This window comes from Heterodontus francisci, unplaced genomic scaffold (assembly GCF_036365525.1).
Source record: "Heterodontus francisci isolate sHetFra1 unplaced genomic scaffold, sHetFra1.hap1 HAP1_SCAFFOLD_405, whole genome shotgun sequence".
Lineage (NCBI taxonomy): Eukaryota > Metazoa > Chordata > Chondrichthyes > Heterodontiformes > Heterodontidae > Heterodontus > Heterodontus francisci.
Genome location: NW_027141857.1, coordinates 1,516,320 through 1,537,908, shown reverse-complemented (window position 1 = coordinate 1,537,908; position 21,589 = coordinate 1,516,320). Strand labels below are relative to the sequence as shown.

General features: G+C 50.4%; 1 protein-coding gene across 4 annotated transcripts in view; it reads left to right on the top strand.

Moving 5' to 3' along the window:
• Window positions 1-3,734: 3,734 nt before the first annotated feature.
• Window positions 3,735-21,589, top strand: part of LOC137365575 (glutamine-rich protein 2-like) — a 236,765-nt gene continuing 218,910 nt past the window's right edge. For all 4 annotated transcript variants that reach the window (XM_068027956.1, XM_068027955.1, XM_068027954.1 and 1 more), the window contains exon 1: window positions 3,735-4,286. In XM_068027956.1, the coding sequence (XP_067884057.1) occupies window positions 3,810-4,286 (477 nt within the window). In that variant the 5' untranslated portion in view covers window positions 3,735-3,809. The remainder of the gene's footprint in view (window positions 4,287-21,589) is intronic.

Below are 21,589 nucleotides of genomic sequence, written 5' to 3'. Positions count from 1 at the left end.
TCCCCCCTCCTCCGCTCTTCCCCCCCCCTCCCCCCTCCTCCGCTCTTCCCCCCCTCCCCCCTCCTCCACTCTTCCCCCCCCCCTCCTCCGCTCTTCCCCCCCCCTCCTCCGCTCTTCCCCCCCTCCCCCGCTCTTCCCCCCTCCCCCCTCCTCCGCTCTTCCCACCCTCCCCTCCCTCCAATCTTCCCCCCTCCCCTCCCCTCCCTCCAATCTTCCCCCCCTCCCCTCCCTCCTCTGCTCTTCCCCCCCCTCCCCCTCCCCCTCCCCCTCTGCTCATCCCCCCATCTTCTGCTCTTCCCCCCTCCCCCTCTGCTCTTCCCCACCCTCCTCTGCTCCACCCCCTTCCTCTGCACCCCCCCCTTCCTCTGCACTTCCCCCCCTCCCCCCTCCCCCCTCCCCCTCCCCCCTCCTCCGCTCTTCCCCCCCTCCCCCCTCCCCCCTCCTCCGCTCTTCCCCCCCCTCCTCCCTCCTCCGCTCTTCCCCCCCTCCCCCCTCCTCCGCTCTTCCCCCCCTCCCCCCTCCTCCGCTCTTCCCCCTCCCCCCTCCTCCGCTCTTCCCCCTCCCCCCTCCTCTGCTCTTCCCCCCTCCCCCCTCCTCCGCTCTTCCCCCTCCCCCCTCCTCCGCTCTTCCCCCCCTCCCCCCTCCTCCGCTCTTCCACCCTCCCCTCCCTCCTCTGCTCTTCCCCCCCTCCCCTCCCCCTCCCCCTCCCCCTCTGCTCATCCCCCCTCCTCTGCTCATCCCCCCCTCCTCTGCTCTTCACCCCCCCTCCTCTGCTCTTCACCCCCCCTCCTCTGCTCTTCACCCCCCCCTCCTCTGCTCTTCACCCCCCCTCCTCTGCTCTTCACCCCCCCTCCTCTGCTCTTCACCCCCCCTCCTCTGCTCTTCACCCCCCCTCCTCTGCTCCACCCCCCCCTCCTCTGCTCTTCACCCCCCCTCCTCTGCTCTTCACCCCCCCTCCTCTGCTCTTCACCCCCCCCTCCTCTGCTCTTCACCCCCCCCTCCTCTGCTCTTCACCCCCCCCTCCTCTGCTCTTCACCCCCCCTCCTCTGCTCTTCACCCCCCCTCCTCTGCTCTTCACCCCCCCCTCCTCTGCTCTTCACCCCCCCCTCCTCTGCTCTTCACCCCCCCCTCCTCTGCTCTTCACCCCCCCCTCCTCTGCTCTTCACCCCCCCTCCTCTGCTCTTCACCCCCCCTCCTCTGCTCTTCACCCCCCCCTCTGCTCTTCACCCCCCCTCCTCTGCTCTTCCCCCCCCCCGCTCTGCTCTTCCCTCGCTTTCCCCCCCTCCTCCACTCTTCCCCCCTCCCCCCTGCATTTACCCCCTCCCCCCTCTCCTCTGCTCTTACCCCCTCCTCTCCCCCTCCTCCTCTGCTCTTACCCCCTCCCCCTCCTCTGCTCTTCCCCCTCCCCTCCCTCCTCTGCCCCCTCCCCTCCCTCCTCTGCTCTTACCCCCTCCTCCTCTTCTGCCCTCCTGCTCTTCCCCCCCCTCTTCTCTCCCCCCTCCCCCCTCCTCTCCTCTTCCTCCCCCTCCACTGCTCCCTCCTCTCCTCTCCTCTCCTCTCCCCCTCCTCTCCTCTCCTCTCCTCTCTTCCCCCCTCCTCTCCTCTCCTCCTCTCTTCCCCCCTCCTCTCCTCTCCTCCTCTCTTCCCCCCTCCTCTCCTCTCCCCTCCTCTCTTCCCCCCTCCTCTCCTCTCCTCTCTTCCCCCCTCCTCTCTTTCCCCCTCCTCTCTTTCCCCCTCCTCTCCTCTCCTCTCTTCCCCCCTCCTCTCTTTCCCCCTCCTCTCCTCTCCTCTCTTTCCCCCCCTCCTCTCCTCTCCTCTCTTTCCCCCCCCTCCTCTCCTCCCCTCTCTTCCCCCCCTCCTCTCCTCCCCTCTCTTCCCCCCCCTCCTCTCCTCCCCTCTCTTTCCCTCCCCCCCCTCCTCTCCTCTCCTCCCCTCTCTTTCCCCCCCCTCTCCTCCCCTCTCTTTCCCCCTCCTCTCCTCCCCTCTCTTTCCCCCCCCTCCTCTCCTCCCCTCTCTTTCCCCCCCCTCCTCTCCTCCCCTCTCTTTCCCCCCCTCCTCTCCTCCCCTCTCTTTCCCCCCCTCCTCTCCTCCCCTCTCTTTTCCCCCCCTCCTCTCCTCCCCTCTCTTTCCCCCCCCTCCTCTCCTCCCCTCTCTTTTCCCCCCCCTCCTCTCCTCCCCTCTCTTTCCTCCCCTCCTCTCCTCCCCTCCCCTCTCTTTCCCCCCTCCTCTCCTCCCCGCCCTCCTCTCCTCCCCTCCCTCCTCTCCTCCCCTCCCCTCTCTTTCCCCCCCTCCTCTCCTCCCCCCCCTCCTCTCCTCCCCCCCTCCTCTCCTCCCCTCCCCTCTCTTTCCCCCCCTCCTCTCCTCCCCTCCCCTCTCTTTCCCCCCCTCCTCTCCTCCCCTCCCCTCTCTTTCCCCCCCTCCTCTCCTCCCCTCCCCTCTCTTTCCCCCCCTCCTCTCCTCCCCTCCCCTCTCTTTCCCCCCCTCCTCTCCTCCCCCCCTCCTCTCCTCCCCTCTCTTTCCCCCCCTCCTCTCCTCCCCTCCCCTCTATTTCCCCCCCTCCTCTCCTCCCCTCCCCTCTCTTTCCCTCCCTCCTCTCCCCCCCTCCCCTCTCTTTCCCCCCCTCCCCTCTCTTTCCCCCCCTCCCCTCTCTTTCCCCCCCCTCCCCTCTCTTTCCCCCCCCTCCCCTCTCTTTCCCCCCCCTCCCCTCTCTTTCCCCCCCCCTCCCCTCTCTTTCCCCCCCCCTTCCCTCTCTTTCCCCCCCTCCCCTCTCTTTTCCCCCCCCTCCCCTCTCTTTCCCCCCCCTCCCCTCTCTTTCCCCCCCTCCCCTCTCTTTCCCCCCTCCTCTCCTCCCCTCCCCTCCCCTCTCTTTCCCCCCCTCCTCTCCTCCCCTCTCTTTCCCCCCCTCCTCTCCTCCCCTCTCTTTCCCCCCCTCCTCTCCTCCCCTCCCCTCTATTTCCCCCCCTCCTCTCCTCCCCTCCCCTCTCTTTCCCTCCCTCCTCTCCCCCCCTCCCCTCTCTTTCCCCCCCTCCCCTCCCCTCTCTTTCCCCCCCTCCCCTCTCTTTCCCCCCTCCCCTCTCTTTCCCCCCCCTCCCCTCTCTTTCCCCCCCCTCCCCTCTCTTTCCCCCCCCTCCCCTCTCTTTCCCCCCCCTCCCCTCTCTTTCCCCCCCCTCCCCTCTCTTTCCCCCCCCTCCCCTCTCTTTCCCCCCCCCTCCCCTCTCTTTCCCCCCCCCTCCCCTCTCTTTCCCCCCCCTCCCCTCTCTTTCCCCCCCTCCCCTCTCTTTTCCCCCCCCTCCCCTCTCTTTCCCCCCCCCTCCCCTCTCTTTCCCCCCCCTCCCCTCTCTTTCCCCCCCTCCCCTCTCTTTCCCCCCTCCTCTCCTCCCCTCCCCTCCCCTCTCTTTCCCCCCCTCCTCTCCTCCCCTCTCTTTCCCCCCCTCCTCTCCTCCCCTCTCTCTCCTCCCCTCCCCTCTCTTTCCCCTCCGCTCTTTCGTTCGCGTCACCTGTTGCTTAGTGACCGGGTTCCGTGCGGTGCCTTTGGGGGGGGGGCGGGTCTGTGATTGGCGTTTCGGCCAATCGGTGCGGCAGGAGCGCGTGTGCTGGCTGTTGATTGGCCGGCTGGGAGGTAACAATGGACCCTAGTTACGGTTGCTAGGGGCGGGGTCCCGGGATGATGGGCGGTGGATCCGGATCTGTATCTCCCGCCTTCAGTCTGCACCGGAGTCACACCCGGAGCGGCGAGTTGGTCCCGGTTTAGTCCCCGGAGTGGACAGTGAGTGACCCGGGCACGGACACCGGACACCGGCCGTGCCGACATGTCGGTCACCATCAGCCTCTTGGATTTGGCCAACTTGTCCATCAGCCACCCCGAGCCCGGGATGGTCAACTTCATGGCGCTGCACTCGCTGCTTCTCGCTATCATCAAACACCTGGGAATCCAGGATGTCCAGACCGAGGAGCGGCCTGACCTCTTCAAAGTACTGGACAGTCCGGCCACTGCGGCCAATCTCAGCACCTGGCAGCAAGCGAGCAGCCCGAGTCCCCTGCAGCAGCAGCTGGACCCCGATCAACAAGCGGACACCCCGGTGTCAGTGGCCAGGAGCCGGGGCTCCTATCGCCAACTGGAGCAGAAGCTGCGGGATGTGGAGCAGCAGGTACAGGAGCTGAGCAGGCTGCCCACCGGCTTCGAGCTGCTGGAGAGGAGCAAGCAAGATGGCAAGCCGGTCAATGACATGTGGAATCTACTAAAACTCAAGAAGAACACGGAAACCAACAGGGAAGGAGTTGACAAGGTAAAACATCATTGCACCCAGCAGTGAATGGAATAGCAGCTCCTTCCCCCTCTTTGCTACTGGACAATGGATGGCTCTGTGTTATTTTGGTCAGTTATTTTTTGTTATTAGGTAAAGAGGAAAGTGCAATTGAGCCATAAAACAAAACCTGAGAGATGACGAGGTAAATCACAACACTTAATAAGGGATGCTATTCTTGAGTATAAAAGTTGTTTGAAGAAGGTACATGAAATTACTTGCATTGATATCGCATAATTGAGTACAGTACCGCACTGTGCTTCACTCCCAAATAACTTTGAAATGTCGGCTTTGGTATGTAAGCAGTTCGTTTATGGTCAAGGGCCCATGAAAGACCAAGATAAAGGACCAGTTAATTTTTTTTTGGTGGTGTTGGCCGAGGGATCAGGAGAGTTCCTGTGCTTATTTGAACAGCACTATGGGGTCATTAATTTCCACCTCAATAGGCAGACAGAGCCTTGTTTTAAGGTCAAAAGGCAGCAGTTCCTGAATATAGTACTCTGCTTCACTGGATTCTCAACCTATTGTATGTGCACAAGTATGGCTTAAGCCACAAGCTTTGGACACCAAGTAAGTGTTACCATGGAGCTAGGTTAAGAGGTAGTTTTGAAGTCCTGGAAAAGAGTAAATTTGAGACGGTATAAGTCTTGCTTTCAACTCAGAGGGTGCATGGAGAAGAAAGAGTTGGACTTGTGTTTTGTGTTTAGGAGAAATGAGAACAATGACCAGAAAATGAAGAGGGATAAGCAATGAGAGAATTACTTTCCGATGATGAGCTTTTTCTTGTATTTTGCGGAGGAATTTGGAAATTCTCTCCAGAGATGGGGGCTTTATTCCAGTCAGACAAACTTGAACTTCATTAGAAGAGTCATCAAAGATAAGGGGTTTTTACTGAATGAACTTGCAGGAGACATGAAGAAATTGTTGGGTAAATTCATCAAAGCAATTCTCCCAGAAGCTGTGCACAAAGTGAACACGAGGCAGAGATAGGGAGGCAATCCTAGTTCTGTTTCTGTGTGTGTGTCATGTTAAGAATTGAAAGAACCCACAGTTTCATTGCCAGTATCACTTGAGATATTGTTTAACAAGTGTTGATATCATCACAAATATCACTATAAAAAACTGTGAAACTGCAACCTAAATTACATCATGGGAGTGTTGAGGTTGCTTCCCATTTATAGCACTATACACGATATTTCAGTATTCCCATTATTCATAATCCACGCACAACCTCTGAGAATGTACCAATATCCTGCAATACATTCAGTAATACCTGTAGATTGCTGAAAGGCAGTAACAAAGCTCTTATGCAGAACAGCATGCTGGTGAAGCCGATGTACTTCAGTGGTATATAACAATGGGCTTTGTTACTTTACCAGCATCAACAAGAGACAATTCAGACAGAAAACAGCAGCGATGCAATAAATTTAGAAACCAAACATAATCTTCATCTCCATTGTGTTGTGTCCTCTAAGGGAGGAGGGAAAGAAGTGATTTGTCATTCGTCACTAATGCCAAGACTTGATCTAGGCTGAGGCAGTTCTGTACTGCTGGAAATGCTGCCTTTTCAATGCAATATTAAACCGAGGCCCTGCCTGCTAGCTCAGATGGATACAAAACATCCTGGAGTACTATTCAGAGAAGAGTACAGCATTCTCCTGTGTCGTGTCCAAAATTTATCCTTTAACAGCAAAATATATTAATTGCTCCTTCATGTCTGAGCTGTTCATGTGAACTTACAGTACAAAAACTGCTGCATTTGCTTTCAAAACCATGACTACAGTTCAAAGGTTCTTCCTTGGCTTTCCTATTCAATATCACTACCAACTCCTCCTTTGCTGCTACATTGGCAGCATCCACCTCTCTCGCTCTCTCTCTCTCGCTCTCTCTCTCTCGCTCTCTCTTTCTCGCTCTTTCTCTCTCTCTCGCTTTTTCTCTCTCTCTCTCTCTGCCCTCTGCCGTCCCCTTTTTGGTCCGTAATAGGCCTGATCCTTCCTTTGACTACCTTTTTACTATTTATATATTTATAAAATACTTTAGAGTTCCCTTTTATTTTTTCTGCTAATCTATTCATACACTCTCTCAGTGCCTCGCGTTCTGTGCTTCCTATATTCAGCTAGTTCTGGACTGTATTTTCAGCCTGACAATTTCACAGAATCACAGAATAATGCAGTGCAGAAGAGGCCTTCGGCCCATCGAGTCTGCACCGATGCATTAAAGACACCTGACCTGTCTACCTAATCCCATTTGCCAGCACTTGGCCCATAGCCTTGAATGTTATGACGTGCCAAGTGCTCATCCAGGTACTTTTTAAAGGATGTGAGGCAACCTGCCTCTACCACCCTCCCAGGCAGGGCATTCCAGACCGTCACCACCCTCTGGGTAAAAAAGTTCTTCCTCAAATCCCCCTTAAACCTTCTGCCCCTCACCTTAAACTTGTGGCCCCTCATAACTGACCCTTCAGCTAAGGGGAACAGCTGCTCCCTATCCACCCTGTCCATGCCCCTCATAATCTTGTACACCTCGATCAAGTCACCCCTCAGTCTTCTCTGCTCCAGCGAAAACAACCCAAGCCTATCCAACCTCTCTTCATAGCTTAAATGTTCCATCCCAGGCAACATCCTGGTGAATCGCCTCTGCACCCCCTCCACTGCAATCACATCCTTCTTATAATGTGGCGACCAGAATTGCACACAGTACTCCAGCTGTGGCCTTACCAAAGTTCTGTACAACTCCAACATGACCTCCCTGCTTTCGTAATCTATGCCTCCATTGATAAAGGCAAGTGTCCCATATGCCTTTTTCACCACCCTATTAACGTGCCCTTCTGCCTTCAGAGATCTATGGACAAACACGCCAAGGTCCCTTTGTTCCTGGGAACTTCCCAGTGTCAGGCCATTCATTGAATACTTCTGTGTCACATTACTCCTTCCAAAGTGTATCACCTCACACTTTTCAGGGTTAAATTCTATCTGCCACTTTTCTGCCCATTTGACCAACCTGTCTATATCTTCCTGTAACCCAAGACACTGAACCTCACTGTTAACCACTCGGCCAATCTTCGTCATCCGCGAACTTACTGATCCTACCCCTCACATAGTCATCTATGTCGTTTATATAAATGACAAACAATAGGGGACCCAGCACAGATCCCTGTGGTACGCCACTGGATACTGGCTTCCAGTCACTAAAACAGCCGTCTGTCATCACTCTCTGTCTCCTACAGCTAAGCCAATTTTGAATCCACCTTATCAAGTTACCCTGTATCCCATGTGCATTTGCTTTCTTGATAAGTCTCCATGTGTGACCTTGTCAAAGGCTTTGCTGAAATCCATGTAAACTACATCAACTGCACTACCCTCATCTACACACCTGGTCACATGCTTAAAAAATTTAATCAAATTTGTTAGGCATGGCCTCCCTCTGACAAAGCCATGCTGACTATTCCTAATCAAATTTTGCCTCTCCAAGTGGAGATAGATTCTCTCCTTCAGAATTTTCTCCAATAGTTTCCCTGCCACTTACGTGAGACTCACTGGTCTGTAGTTCCCTGGCTTATTTCTACAACCTTTCTTAAATAGTGGGACCATATTAGCTGTTCTCCAGTCCTTTGGCACCTCCCCTGTGGCCAGAGAGGAATTAAAAATTAGGGTCAGAGTCCCTGCAATCTCCACCCTCGCCTCCCACAGCATCCTGGGACACAAATCGTCCGGACCTGGAGATTTGTCCACTTTTAAGCCTGCCAAAACCTCCAATACCTTGTCACTCCCTATGACAATTTGCTCAAGAACCTCACAGTCTCTCTCTCTAAGTTCCATATCTACATCCTCATTCTCTTGGGTGAAGACAGATGTGAAGTATTCGTTCAACACCCTACCAATGTCCTCTGACTCCACCCACAGATTTCCCCCTTGGTCCCTAATGGGTCCTACTCTTTCCCTCGTTATCCTCTTCCCATTGATAACTTATAGAATATCTTGGGATTTTCCCTACTTTTACCAGCCAGAGCTTTCTCATATTCCCTCTTTGCTCTCCTAATTGCTTTCTTAAGCTCCTTCCTACACTTTCTGTATTCCACTAATGCTTCCATTGATTTGCTCTCCTTGTATTTGCTAAAAGCCTCTCTTTTCCTTCTCATCGTACCCTGAATGTTTCTGGTCATCCATGGTTCTCTGGGCTTGTTGCTCCTACCTATTACCCTAGAGGGAACATGTTAGGCCTGTACCCTCCCCATTTCCTTTTTGAATGCCCCCCACTGCTCTTCTGTAGATTTCCCGACAAGTAACTCTTTCCAGTCTACCTTGGCCAGATCCTGCCTTATTTTACTAAAATTCGCTCTCCCTCAAGCCAAAACCTTTTTTTGCAACTTGTCTATTTCTTTCTCCATAACAAGCTTAAATTGTACCATGTTGTGGTCGCTATCACCAAAATGCACCCTCACCAACACATCAACCACCTGTCCGGCTTCATTCCCCAGAATTAGGTCCAGCACTGCACCCTCCCTTGTTGGATCCTCTACATATTGAGCTAAAAGGTTCTCCTGTAGACATTTTAAGAACTCTGCTCCATCTAAGCCCTTAACACGATGACTATCCCAATTAATGTTGGGAAAGTTGAAATCACCTAATATAATTACCCTATTATTTTTACACACCTCTGCAAATTGCGCACATATTTGCTCCTCAATTTTCCGCTGACTATCTGGGGGTCTATAATAAACACCTAGCAATGTGGCTGTCCCTTTTTTATTCCTAAACACTACCCATAAAGCTTCATTTGATGCCCCCTCCAAGAAATCATCTCTCCTTACTGCAGTAACTGACTCCTTAACTAATATTGCAATGCCCCCTCCTCTTTAACCCCCTCCTCTGTCTCGCCTGAAGATTCTATATCCCGGGATATTGAGCTGCCAATCCTGCCCCTCCCTCAACCATGTCTCCGTGATGGCTACTATATCACAATTCCACGTGTCAATCATTGCCCTTAACTCATCCATTTTACCTGTAATACTCCTGGCATTAAAGTAGAGGCCTTCCATCCTGGTCTTACTCTCTTGAAACTTACTTCCGCTGTATTCCCTCTGACATGTTTGCTTTCCTGTGTTTAGCTGTGTCCCTATTCTGCTAGGAGTCTGCATCCTCTCCCCCTGCCAAATTAGTTTAAACTCCTCCCAACAGCACTAGCAAACCCGCCAGCAAGGATGTTAGTCCCCCTCTGGTTCAGATGTAGACCGTCCCGCTTGTACAGGTCCCACCTTCCCCAGAAACAGTCCCAGTGGTCCAGGAATCTAAAACCCTCCCTCCTGCACCAACTCTTAAGCCACGCATTCATCTGTGCTATTCTCCTATTTCTAAACTCGCTAGCACGTGGCACTGGGAGTAATCCAGAGATTACAACCCGAGAGGTCCTGCTTTTTAGTCTGCTGCCTAACTCCCTGAATTCTTGATACAAGACCTCATCCCTCTTTCTACCTATGTCATTGGTACCAACATGTACCATGACCTCTGCCTTATCACCCTCCCCCTTCAGGATACCCTGCAGCCGTTCAGTGACATCCCGGACCCTGGCACCAGGGAGGCAACACACCATCCTGGAGTCACGTTGATGGCCACAGTAGCGCCTGTCTGTTCCCCTGACTATAGAATCCCCTATTACTATGTTCTTCCTCTCTTTTCCCCCTTCCTGTGCAGACAGGCTGCTTGCGGTGCCAGAAGCTTGGCTCTGTCCGCACTCCCTGGAGGAACCAGCCTCCTCGGCCTCCAAAATGGAATACAGATTTGCAAGTGGGACCCCAGGGGACTCCTGAACTACCTGCCTGATTCTCTTGGACTGCCTGGTGGTCACCCATTCCCTTCCTTCCTCAAGTCCCTTCAGCTGCGGTGTGACCACCTCTCTATACGTGCTATCCATGATGCTCTCAGCCTCGCGGATGCTCCACAGTGTTTCCAGCCGCCGTTCCAGCTCTGAAACCCGAGCTTCCAGGAGCTGCAGCTGGACACACTTCCTGCACACATGCTGGTCCCGGGGACTGGAAATGTTCCCAGATTCCCACATGCAGCAAGAGGAGCAAACCACGTCTTCAAGCTCTCCTGCCATGGCTAAACCCTTTAAATTTAAAACTATAGAAGATTATAATTAAAAAAACAATTAAGTCTTGCTAAAACAATGACTTACTATTCAATCCAGTTTGAAAAATACCCACCAGGACTTACTCACCAGTCAGCTGTGCTCTTTGGAAGCTCTCGGTTCCCCTCACTCTGAGGACAGGTCGGAAATGAAAGGAGCTCCTCCCTCCCTCTTCACCGAACTTCCTCAGTTACCAAACTTCCACTGTAGCACTCTAATGTAACCCAAATCAGCACTCCAGTGCAAAAAAAACTCTATCTCTATCTCTTTAGTCATCCAGGGAGCTCTAACCTTCGATGCTCTTGCTTCAGTTGATCAGAGTCCGATCCCTTTTCAACTCTCCTCCAGCTGAGAATTTTCACATTAAAACTTCAGTGTCTTTATTTTTGCAAAAATCTAAGTCAAGCACAGAACAGGAATGGTGCTGCAGTTGAGGTCATTGGCAGTTCCAGCAGCTTGTCTACTTTATTCTCAAACAATTCTGTCTGGGCTGTAAATGATGACTCAGCTTGACTGTGTTTTCCCCCATTTACTCACATTCCCCAGGGGTCTGTTCACTCTCCAGTTCTGCTCATTCTTCATATCAGGGATGACCTCTTGCTTGTTTTCCAGGTTTACCCTGATTGCAGTCTGCATTCAGCAAGTTCCTTTGTAATGTTCTTGTCTCAGAGCTTCCAAGTTCTCTTGAAGTGTGCTGACTGGATTTATTTTGATATTAAAGCCTAATGATACAGCCATGGAAATTAGTTTCTTTCAATTCTCTGTAATGTTCCATTTTCTTCCTGTATTTTGAAAGTCCTGATCAAGTGTTAGTCGTGACTCTGGGTAGCACTTTCACCTTTGAGTTAAAAGGTTGTGAGTTCAAGTCCAACTCCAGAGACTTCAGCACAAAATCTATGCGGACACTCCAGTGGAGAACTGAGGGAGTGATGCACTGTTGGAGGTGCCATCTTTTAGATGAGAGTTTAAACCAAGGCCCTGTCTGCCTCCTCAGATGGACTTAAAAGATTCTCTTTTGAAAAAGAGCCGGAGAGTTCTTGCCAGTATGAGGGCCAATATTTATCCCTCAACCAACATCTAAAAATAATTTGGTCATTATCTCATTGCTGTTTGTGGGAGCTTGCTGTGCATAAATTAGCTCACAGTTCCCGACATTACAACAGTGTCTACACTTCAAAGACAGACAGCCAGACCTGCATTTATATATTGCCTTTCATTACCTTAGGGCATCCAAAGTGCATGCCAGCCAATCAAGTAGTTTTGAAGTGCAGTAACAGTTGTAAGAAGTGCATTAGGATATCCTGACACTGTGAAAGTTGCTATATAAATAGGTGACTTTTTTTTTAAACAAGCACCAGCACAAAAAAAAATTCTCTTTCCCCTTTTTACTGAAACAAAACATCTACCTCTGAAATTAATACTGTGTGCAGAGAGAGGGTAATGCCTGCTGGCAGCAGCAGGGCCTTTTCTGGGGAATTAATACTGTGTGCAGAGAGAGGGTAATGCCTGCTGGCAGCAGCAGGGCCTTTTCTGGGGAATTAATACTGTGTGCAGAGAGAGGGTAATGCCTGCTGGCAGCAGCAGGGCCTTTTCTGGGGAATTAATACTGTGTGCAGAGAGAGGGTAATGCCTGCTGGCAGCAGCAGGGCCTTTTCTGGGGAATTAATACTGTGTGCAGAGAGAGGGTAATGTCTGCTGGCAGCAGCAGGGCCTTTTCTGGGGAATTAATACTGGACAGGTACACAGGAAAGTTTCATTGGTACAGCAAGATTGAGCCTAAAAATTCCACTGATATAAAAATGAATGCTCAATCTTGTCCTGCATCTTCCCAGTGATGAAATCAGGAGTCTACACCATCTTTCACTCTAAAAGATTCTTCGGGGACCTCAACACTATGGAATTTTGTACTTCAGCTCCTTTCTCTTGTAGTTTAAAATCAAATCTTGGTGTCACCTGATCACTACTTCCTGATTTACCCCATCTTCTCTTTTGGTTGTGTTGCTAATGTCCTCAATATAAAGAAACCAAACAGTGGCCGGTGATACTGGGTCCCCTCCCCCACACGCACACACAGCATTCTGATTTAGACCTCACCAACTCTGTGAGGCCATGAACTGAGGACTGTGGCTCCGACTTCACCCCTCTATTTTATTTTCAGTCTCTTTTATTCCTAGTCCACATTCCTCTGTAAATTTGCTCCTGTTCACACTACCGCTAAGAAAGATGACTTCTATCATGCGTTCAAATTCTGCCCTATTATCCTTATATCAGTTCTTTCTGAAGTTATGGATGCTGCTGTTAACTCTCCAAATTACTCATCACCTTGATTAGTTCTGGCTAATCCATGATCCAAGAATGATTTTGAGCCTGGCAGTTCCACTGTTGGTGTTCCTGTCTATATACCTCCTCAAATACTGTAACCTTTCCCTTCCAATCTGCCATCATCACCTCGCTGTGCAAAAATTCCATCCATGACCCCTCTGTCCAGGCAAACTACTGCCCCATCTCCAACCTCCCTTTCCTTTCCAAAGTCCTTGAACTTGCTGCACCTCCTGCCCATATTTCCCACAATTCCATCTTTGAACTTCTCCTATCGGGTTTCCCACCTAGCAACAGCACTGAAAGGGCCCTTATCAAAGTCATAAATGACATCCTAAGTGACTGTGACCATGCTAAATTATCTGTCCTCATCCTTTACAACTGGCCTGTAGCCTTTGACACAGTTGACCACACCATCCTCCTCCAACACCTCCTCTGTTGTCCAGCCGAGTGGGACTGCCCTTACCTGGTTCTGTTGTCCAGCTGAGTGGGACTGCCTTTACCTGGTTCTGTTGTCCAGCTGAGTGGGACTGCCTTTACCTGGTTCTGTTGTCCAGCTGAGTGGGACTGCCTTTACCTGGTTCTGTTGTCCAGCCGAGTGAACAAAGAACAGTACAGCACAGGAACAGGCCATTCAGCCCTCCAAGCCTGCGCCGATCTTGGTGCCTGCCTAATCTAAAACCTTCTGCACTTCCGGGGACCGTATCCCTCTATTCCCATCCTATTCATGTATTTGTCAAGATGCCTCTTAAAGGTCGCTATCGTACCTGCTTCCACCACCTCCCCCGACAGCAAGTTCCAGGAACTCACCACTCTCTGTGTAAAGAACTTGCCTCGTACATCTCCTCCAAACTTTGCCCCTCTCACCTTAAACCTATGTCCCCTAGTAACTGACTCTTCCACCCTGGGAAAAAGCTTCTGACTATCCACTCTGTCCATGCCGCTTATAACTTTGTAAACCTCTATCATGTCACCCCTCCACCTCCGTCGTTCCAGTGAAAACAATCCGAGTTTATCCAACCTCTGCTCATAGCTAATGCCCTCCAGACCAGGCAACATCCTGGTAAACCTCCTCTGTACCCTCTCCAAAGCCTCCACGTCCTTCTGGTAGTGCGGCGACCAAAATTGCACGCAATATTCTGTGTGGCCGAACTAAAGTTCTGTACAGCTGCAGCCTGACTTGCCAATTTTTATACTCTATGCCCCAACTGATGAAGGCAAGCATGCCGTATGCCTTCTTGACTACCTTATCCACCTGCGTTGCCACTTTCAGTGACCTGTGGATCTGTACGCCCAGATCTCTCTGCCTGTCAATACTCCTAAGGGTTCTGCCATTTACTGTATACTTCCCACCTGCATTAGACCTTCCAAAATGCATTACCTCACATTTGTCCGGATTAAACTCCATCTGCCATTTCTCCGCCCAAGTCTCCAACCGATCTATATCCTGCTGTATCCTCTGACAATCCTCAACACTATCCGCAACTCCACCAACCTTTGTGTCGTCCGCAAACTTACTAATCAGACCAGTTACATTTTCCTCCAAATCATTTATATATACTACAAACAGCAAAGGTCCTATCACTGATCCATCTTGCCAGCTCATCTCTGATCCTGTGTGACTTCACCTTTTGTACCAGTCTGCCATGAGGGACCTTGTCAAAGGCTTTACTGAAGTCCATACAGACAACATCCACTGCCCTTCCTTCGTCAATCATCTTCGTCACTTCCTCAAAAAACTCAATCAAATTAGTGAGACATGACCTTCCCTTCACAAAACCATGCTGCCTCTTGCTAATAAGTCCATTTGTTTCCAAATGGGAGTAAATCCTGTCCCGAAGAATCCTCTCTAATAATTTCCCTACCACTGATGTAAGGCTCACCGGCGTATAATTTCCTGGATTATCCTTGCTACCCTTCTTAAACAAAGGAACAACATTGGCTATTCTCCAGTCCTCTGGGACCTCACCTGTAGCCAATGAGGATACAAAGATTTCTGTCAAGGCCCCAGCAATTTCTTCCCTTGCCTCCCTCATTATTCTGGGGTAGATCCCATCAGGCCCTAGGCACTTATCTACCTTAATGCTTTGCAAGACACCCAACACCTCCTTTTTGATAATGAGATGACTGAGACTATCTACACTCCCTTCCCTAGACTCATCATCCACCAAGTCCTTCTCTTTGGTGAATACTGATGCAAAGTACTCATTTAGTACCTCACCCATTTCCTCTGGCTCCACACATAGATTCCCTTCTCTGTCCTTGAGTGGGCCAACCCTTTCCCTAGTTACCCTCTTGCTCTTTATATACGTATAAAAAGCCTTGGGATTTTCCTTAATCCTGTTTGCTAATGACTTTTCATGACCCCTTTTAGCCCTCCTAACTCCTTGCTTAAATTCCTTCCGACTGTGTTTATATTCCTCAAGGGATTCGTCTGTTCCTAGCCTTCCAGCCCTTACGAATGCTTCCTTTTTCTTTTTGTCGAGGCTCACAATATCCCGTGTTATCCAAGCTTCCTGAAACTTGCCAAACTTATCCTTCTTCCTCACAGGAACATGCTGGTCCTGGATTCTCATCAACTGACATTTGAAAGACTCCCACATGTCAGATGTTGATTTACCCTCAAACAGCCGCCCCCAATCTAAATTCTTCAGTTCCTGCCTAATATTGTTATAATTAGCCTTCCCCCAATTTAGCACCTTCACCCGAGGACTACTCTTATCCTTATCCACAAGTACCTTAAAACTTATGGAATTATGGTCACTGCTCCCAAAATGATCCCCTACTGAAACTTTGACCACCTGGCCGGGCTCATTCCCCAATACCAGGTCCAGTATGGCCCTTAAATAAAAACAAGAAATGCTGGAACCACTCAGCAGGTCTGGCAGCATCTGTGGAAAGAGAAGCAGAGTTAACGTTTCGGGTCAGTGACCCTTCTTCGGAACTGACAAATGTTAGAAAAGTCACAGGTTATAAGCAAGTGAGGTGGGGATGGGGCAAGAGATAACAAAGGAGAAGGTGTAGATTGGACAAGGCCACATAGCTGACCAAAAGCTCATGGAGCAAAGGCAAACAATATGTTAATGGTGTGTTGAAAGACAAAGCATTAGTACAGATTAGGTGTTAATGCACTGAACAGCAGCAAGTGCAAACCTGCGGATGAGACGAAAGATGAAATGAAACTGCGGAGTAGAACAGCTTTGAGATAAGGTGAGGCGGTGCTGCTGGAGAGAGGTCCAGTGTGTGCATGTGGCGGCGCATAGCACTGAGTGTGGATCTCGGGATGCGGCGAGAGTAGCAGTCCGAGGAACGTTGTATTTCTCGGAGATACCTGTGATCCCTGGGTGGTTTCAAAGCATGATGGGTGAAACTGCAGTTGGAATCCACGCGGAATAAGTCGGAGCCGGAGACAGTCACTGGGGAAGGAGATGTGGCTGTGAACCAGTACTGCCCTTACCTGGTTCTGTTGTCCAGCCGAGTGGGACTGCCCTTACCTGGTTCCATTTATATCTGTTCAGTTGTAGCCAGAGAATCACCTGCAATGGTTCTCTTCCTGCTCCTGCACTCTTACCTCAAGTGTCTCCCAAGGATCTATCTTTGGTCCCATCCTGTTTCTCATCTACATGCTGATCCTCAGCGACATCATCCAAAAGCACAGCGTCAGGTTCCACATGTATGCTGATGACACCCAGCTCTACCTCAGCAGCACCTCTTTCTACCCCTCCACCGCTTCTGATTTGTCACGTTTTTTGTCTGATATGTGGATAAGTAGAAATTTCCTCAGTTAAATATTGGTAAGAGGGGAGCAACCGTCTTTGGACCCCACCACAAATTCTGTTCCCTAGCCACCGACTCCATCCCTCTCCCTGACCACTGTTTGAGGTTAAACCAAACTGTTTGTCTTTGTTTGACCTTGTGATGAGCTTCTGACCACATATTCACACCATCACTAAGACCACCTATTTCCACCTCCGTAATATTGCCCGACTCTGCTCCTGTCTCATCTGCTGAAACCCTGATCCATGCCTTTGTTACCTCCAGATTTGACTATTGCAGTGCTCTCCTGGCTGGCCTCCCACCTTGTACCCTCTATAATCGTCAGTTCACCCAAAACTCTGTTGCCCATATCTAAATTTGCTAGTTCTGTTCACTCGTCACTCCTGTGGTGCAGGCCTGCTTTGGTTCCTGATCCAGCAAAGCCTCAATTTTAAAATTCTCACCCTTGTTTTCAAATTCATCCATGGCCTCACCCCTCCCTATCTATTAGGGCCGAATGGCCTACTTCTGCCTAACTCATATGTTCGTATCTCATACGCAACTCTACAGATACTGAAACAGTCCATGTCCATATGCAGCAAGACCTGGACAACATTCAGGCTTTTGCTGATGAGCAGCAAGTAACATTTGGGCTGCAGAATGATGATCTCCAATAAGAGAATCTAACCATCTCCCCATGACATTCAGTGGCATTACGATCACTGAATTCCCCACTATCAACATCCTGGGGCTTACCATTGACCAGAAACTGAACTGGAGTAGCCAGGTCAGAGGCTGGGAATTGTGTGGTGAGTAACTCACCTCCTGACTCTCCAAAGCCTGTCCACCATCTACAAGGCACAAGTCAGGAGTGTGATGGAATACTCTCCACTTGCCTGGAACAGTGCGTTTCCAGCAGCATTCAGGACAAAGCGACCCACTTGATCGGCTCCTCATCCATCACCTTAAGCACTCCCTCCCTCCACCACTGACGCACAGTGGCAGCAGTGTGTACCATCTACAAGATGCACTGCAGCAACGCACCAAGCCTCCTTTGATAGCACTTTCCAAACCCACAAACTCTACTACCTAGAAGGACAAGGGCAGCAGATGCATGGGAACACCACCACCTGCAAGTTCCCCTCCAAGCCAAACACCATCCTGACTTGGAACTATATCGCCGTTCCTTCACTGTCACAGGGTCAAAATCCTGGAACTCCCTTCCTAACAGCACTGTGGGTGTACCTACCCCACATGCACTGCAGCAGTTCAAGAAAGCATCATTGGCTAGGACAGCATTTATTGCCCATCCCTAATTGCCCTTGAGAAAATGGAGGTGAGCTGCCTTCTTGAGCTGCTGCAATCCATGTGGGGTAGGTACACCCACAGTGCTGTTAGGAAGGGAGTTCCAGGATTTTGACCAAGCAACAGTGACAGTGACTCTTGACATCAAGTCAGCATTTGACCGAGTACGGCAACAAGGAGCCCTAGCAAAACTGGAGTCAATGGAAATCAGGGGGAAAACTCTCCACTGATTGGAGTCATACCTAGCGCAAAGGAAGATGGTTGTGATTGTTGGAGGTCAATCATCTCAGCTCCACGACATCACTGCAGGAGTTCCTCAGAGTAGTGTCCTCGGCCCAACCATCTTCAGCTGCTTCATCAATGACCTTCTTTCAATCATAAGGTCAGAAGTGGGGATGTTCGCTGATGATGCTTTTAAAAGTGAGATAGGAAGAGTTCAGGGCCGGCATGTTCCTGTTAGATTGAAGGACAAGGCTGGCAAGTTTAGGGAACCTTGGTTGACGAGGGATATTGAGGGTCTGGTCAGGACAAAGAAGGAGGCATATGTCAGGTATAGGCAGCTGGGATCGAGCGAGTCCCTCGAGGAGTACAGGGGATGTAGGACTACACTTAAGAAGGAAATTAGGAGGGCGAAAAGGGGCCATGAGATTTCCCTGGCAGATAAGATAAAGGAGAATCCTAAAAGATTCTATAAGTATATGAAGAGTAAAAGGGTAGCGAGGGAGAGAGTAGGTCCCCTTAAGGATCAGTGTGGCAATCAATGTGTGGAGCCACGGGAAATGGGCGAGGTCTGAAATGAATACTTCTCGTCTGTATTTATCGTGGAGAAGGTCATGGAAGCTAGTGAGTTCAAGGGAGGGAACAGCAATATCCTGGAGCATATCAACATTACAAAGGAGGTGGTGTTGGAGGTCTTGAAGCGCATTAAGGTGGATAAATCCCCAGGGCCTGACCAGGTGTATCCTAGGAGGAGCCGAAGGGCCTGTTTCTATGCTGGACAACTCTATGATTGCACAATGTTCAGCACCATTCACGACTCCTCAGATACTGAAGCAGTCCGTGTAGAAATGCAGCAAGACCTGGGAAATATCCAGGCTTGGGCTGATAAGTGACAAGTAACATTCGTGCCACACAAGTGCCAGGCAATGACCATCTCCAACAAGAGAGAATCTAACCATCTCCCCTTGACATTCAACAACATTACCATCGCTGAATCCCCCACTATCAACATCCTAGGGGCTACCATTGACCAGAAACTGAACTGGAGTAGCCATATAAATACCGTGGCTACAAGAACAGGTCAGAAGCTAGGAATCCTGTGGCAAGTAACTCACCTCCTGACTCCCCAAAGCCTGTCCACCATCTACAAGGCACAAGTCAGGAGTGTGATGGAATACTCACCACTTGCCTGGATGGGTGCAGCTGCAACAACACTCAAGAAGCTCGACACCATCCAGGACAAAGCAGCCCGCTTGATTGGCACCCCATCCACAAACATTCACTCCCTCCACCACTGATGCACAATGGCAGCAGTGTGTACCATCTACAAGATGCACTGCAGCAATGCACCTTCAACAGCGCCTTCCAAACCCACGACCTCTACCACCTAGAAGGACAAGGGCAGCAGATGCATGGGAACATCACCACTTGCAAGTTCCCCTCCAAGTCACACATCATCCTGACTTGGAACTATATCACCATTCCTTCACTGCAACTCCCTTCCTAGCAGCACTGTAGATGTACCCACCCCACATGGACTGCAGTGTCAGAGAGAGATACAGCGCCGAAACAGGCCTTTTGACCCAATGAGTCTGTGCCGACCATCAACCACCCATTTATACTAATCCTACATTAATTCCATTTTTTCCCACTCACATCCCCACCTTCCCTCAATTCTGCTACCACCTACTTACGCTAGGGGCAATTTTTACAATGGCCAATTTAACTATCAACCCGCAAGTCTTTGGCATGTGGGAGGAAACTGGAGCACCCGAAGGAAACCCGCGCAGTCACGGAGAACTTGCAAATTCTGCACACGCAGTACCCAGAACTGAACCCGGGTCGCTGGAGCTGTGAGGCTGCGGTGCTAACCACTGCGCCACTGTGCCGCCCAAGTGGTTCAAGAAGGCAGCTCACGACCAACTTCTCAAGGGCAATTCAGGATGAACAATAAATGCTGGCCTGGCCAATGACTTTCACATCCCAGGAAGGAATAAAAGAAAACTAGACATTGTACAATCATCAGCAACATCCCCACTTCTGACCTTATGATGGAGCAGCTGAAGATGGTTGGGCCTATGACATTACTCTGAGGAATTCCTTCGGCAGTGTCCTGGGACTGTGATGTTTGGGCTCCAAAAACCACAACCATCTTCCTTTGTGTCAGGTATGACTCCAACCAGTGGAGAGTTTTCCCCGAATCCCAATGACTTCAATTTGACTTGGGCTGCTCCTTGATGCCACACTTGGTCAAATGCTGCCTTGAAGTCAAGGGCAGTCACTCTTCTTGAGCTGAGCTCTTTTGTCCTTGGGGACAAAAGAGGTGCAGTAATTGGCCAGATTGGATTTATCTTGCTTTTTGTGCACAGCACATACCTGGGCAATTTTCCACATTGCTGGGTGGATGCCACTAATGCAGCAGTACTGGAACAGCTTGGCTAGAGGTGTGGGAAGTTCTGGAGCACAAGTCTTCAATACTATTGCTAGAATGTTGTCAGGGCCCATAACCTTCGCAATATCCAGTGCCTTCAGCCATTTGTTGATATCACTTGGAGTGAATTGAATTGGCTGAAGTCATGGAGTCGTACAGCATAGAAACAGGCCCTTCGGCCCACCGCGTCCATGCCGACCATAATGCCTATCTATACTAATCCCACCTGCCTGCATTAATTCCATATCCCTCTACGCCTTGCTCATTCAAGTACCTGTCCTGATGCCTCTTAAATGTTGCTACTGTTCCTGCCTCCACCACCTCCTCTGGCAGCTCATTCCAGATACCCACTATTCTTTGTGTGAAAAACTTACCCCTTTGATCCCCTTTAAACCTCCTCCCTCTCACCTTAAATCTATGCCCTCTAGTTTTACTCACCCCTACCAAGTGAAACAGACTCTGGCTATCTACCCTATCTATGCCTCTCATAATTTTATATACCTCTATCATGTCCCCTCTCAGCCTCCTTCGCTCCAGGGAAAACAGACCCAGCCTATCCAATCCCTCTTTATAACTCAAGCCCTCCAAACCAGGCAACATCCTTGTGAATCTTTTCTGCACCCTCTCTAGCTTAATCACATCTTTCCTGTAGTGCGGCGACCAGAACTGCACACAGTACTCCAAATGCGGCCTAACCAACGTTACGTACAACTGTAACATGAAGTCCCAACTCTTGTACTCAATGCCTCGGCCGATGAAGGCAAGCATGCCATACGCCTTCTTCACCACCCTGTCTACCTGTGTTGCCACTTTCAGGGAACTATGTACTTGCACCCCCAAGGTCTCTCTGCTCAAGAACACTCCCCAGGGCCCTGCCATTCACTGTATATGTCCTGTCCTGGTTTAACTTCCCAAAATGCATCACTTCACACTTGTCTGCATTAAATTCCATTTGCCAATCCCTTGCCCACTTTCCCAGTTGATCTATATCCTGTTGTAACCTTAGACAATCTTCTTCACTGTCCATTATACCACCAATTTTGGTGTCATCTGCAAACTTACTAATCATGCCCCTTACATTCACATCCAAGTCATTAATATATATGACAAACAACAGAGGGCCCAGCAC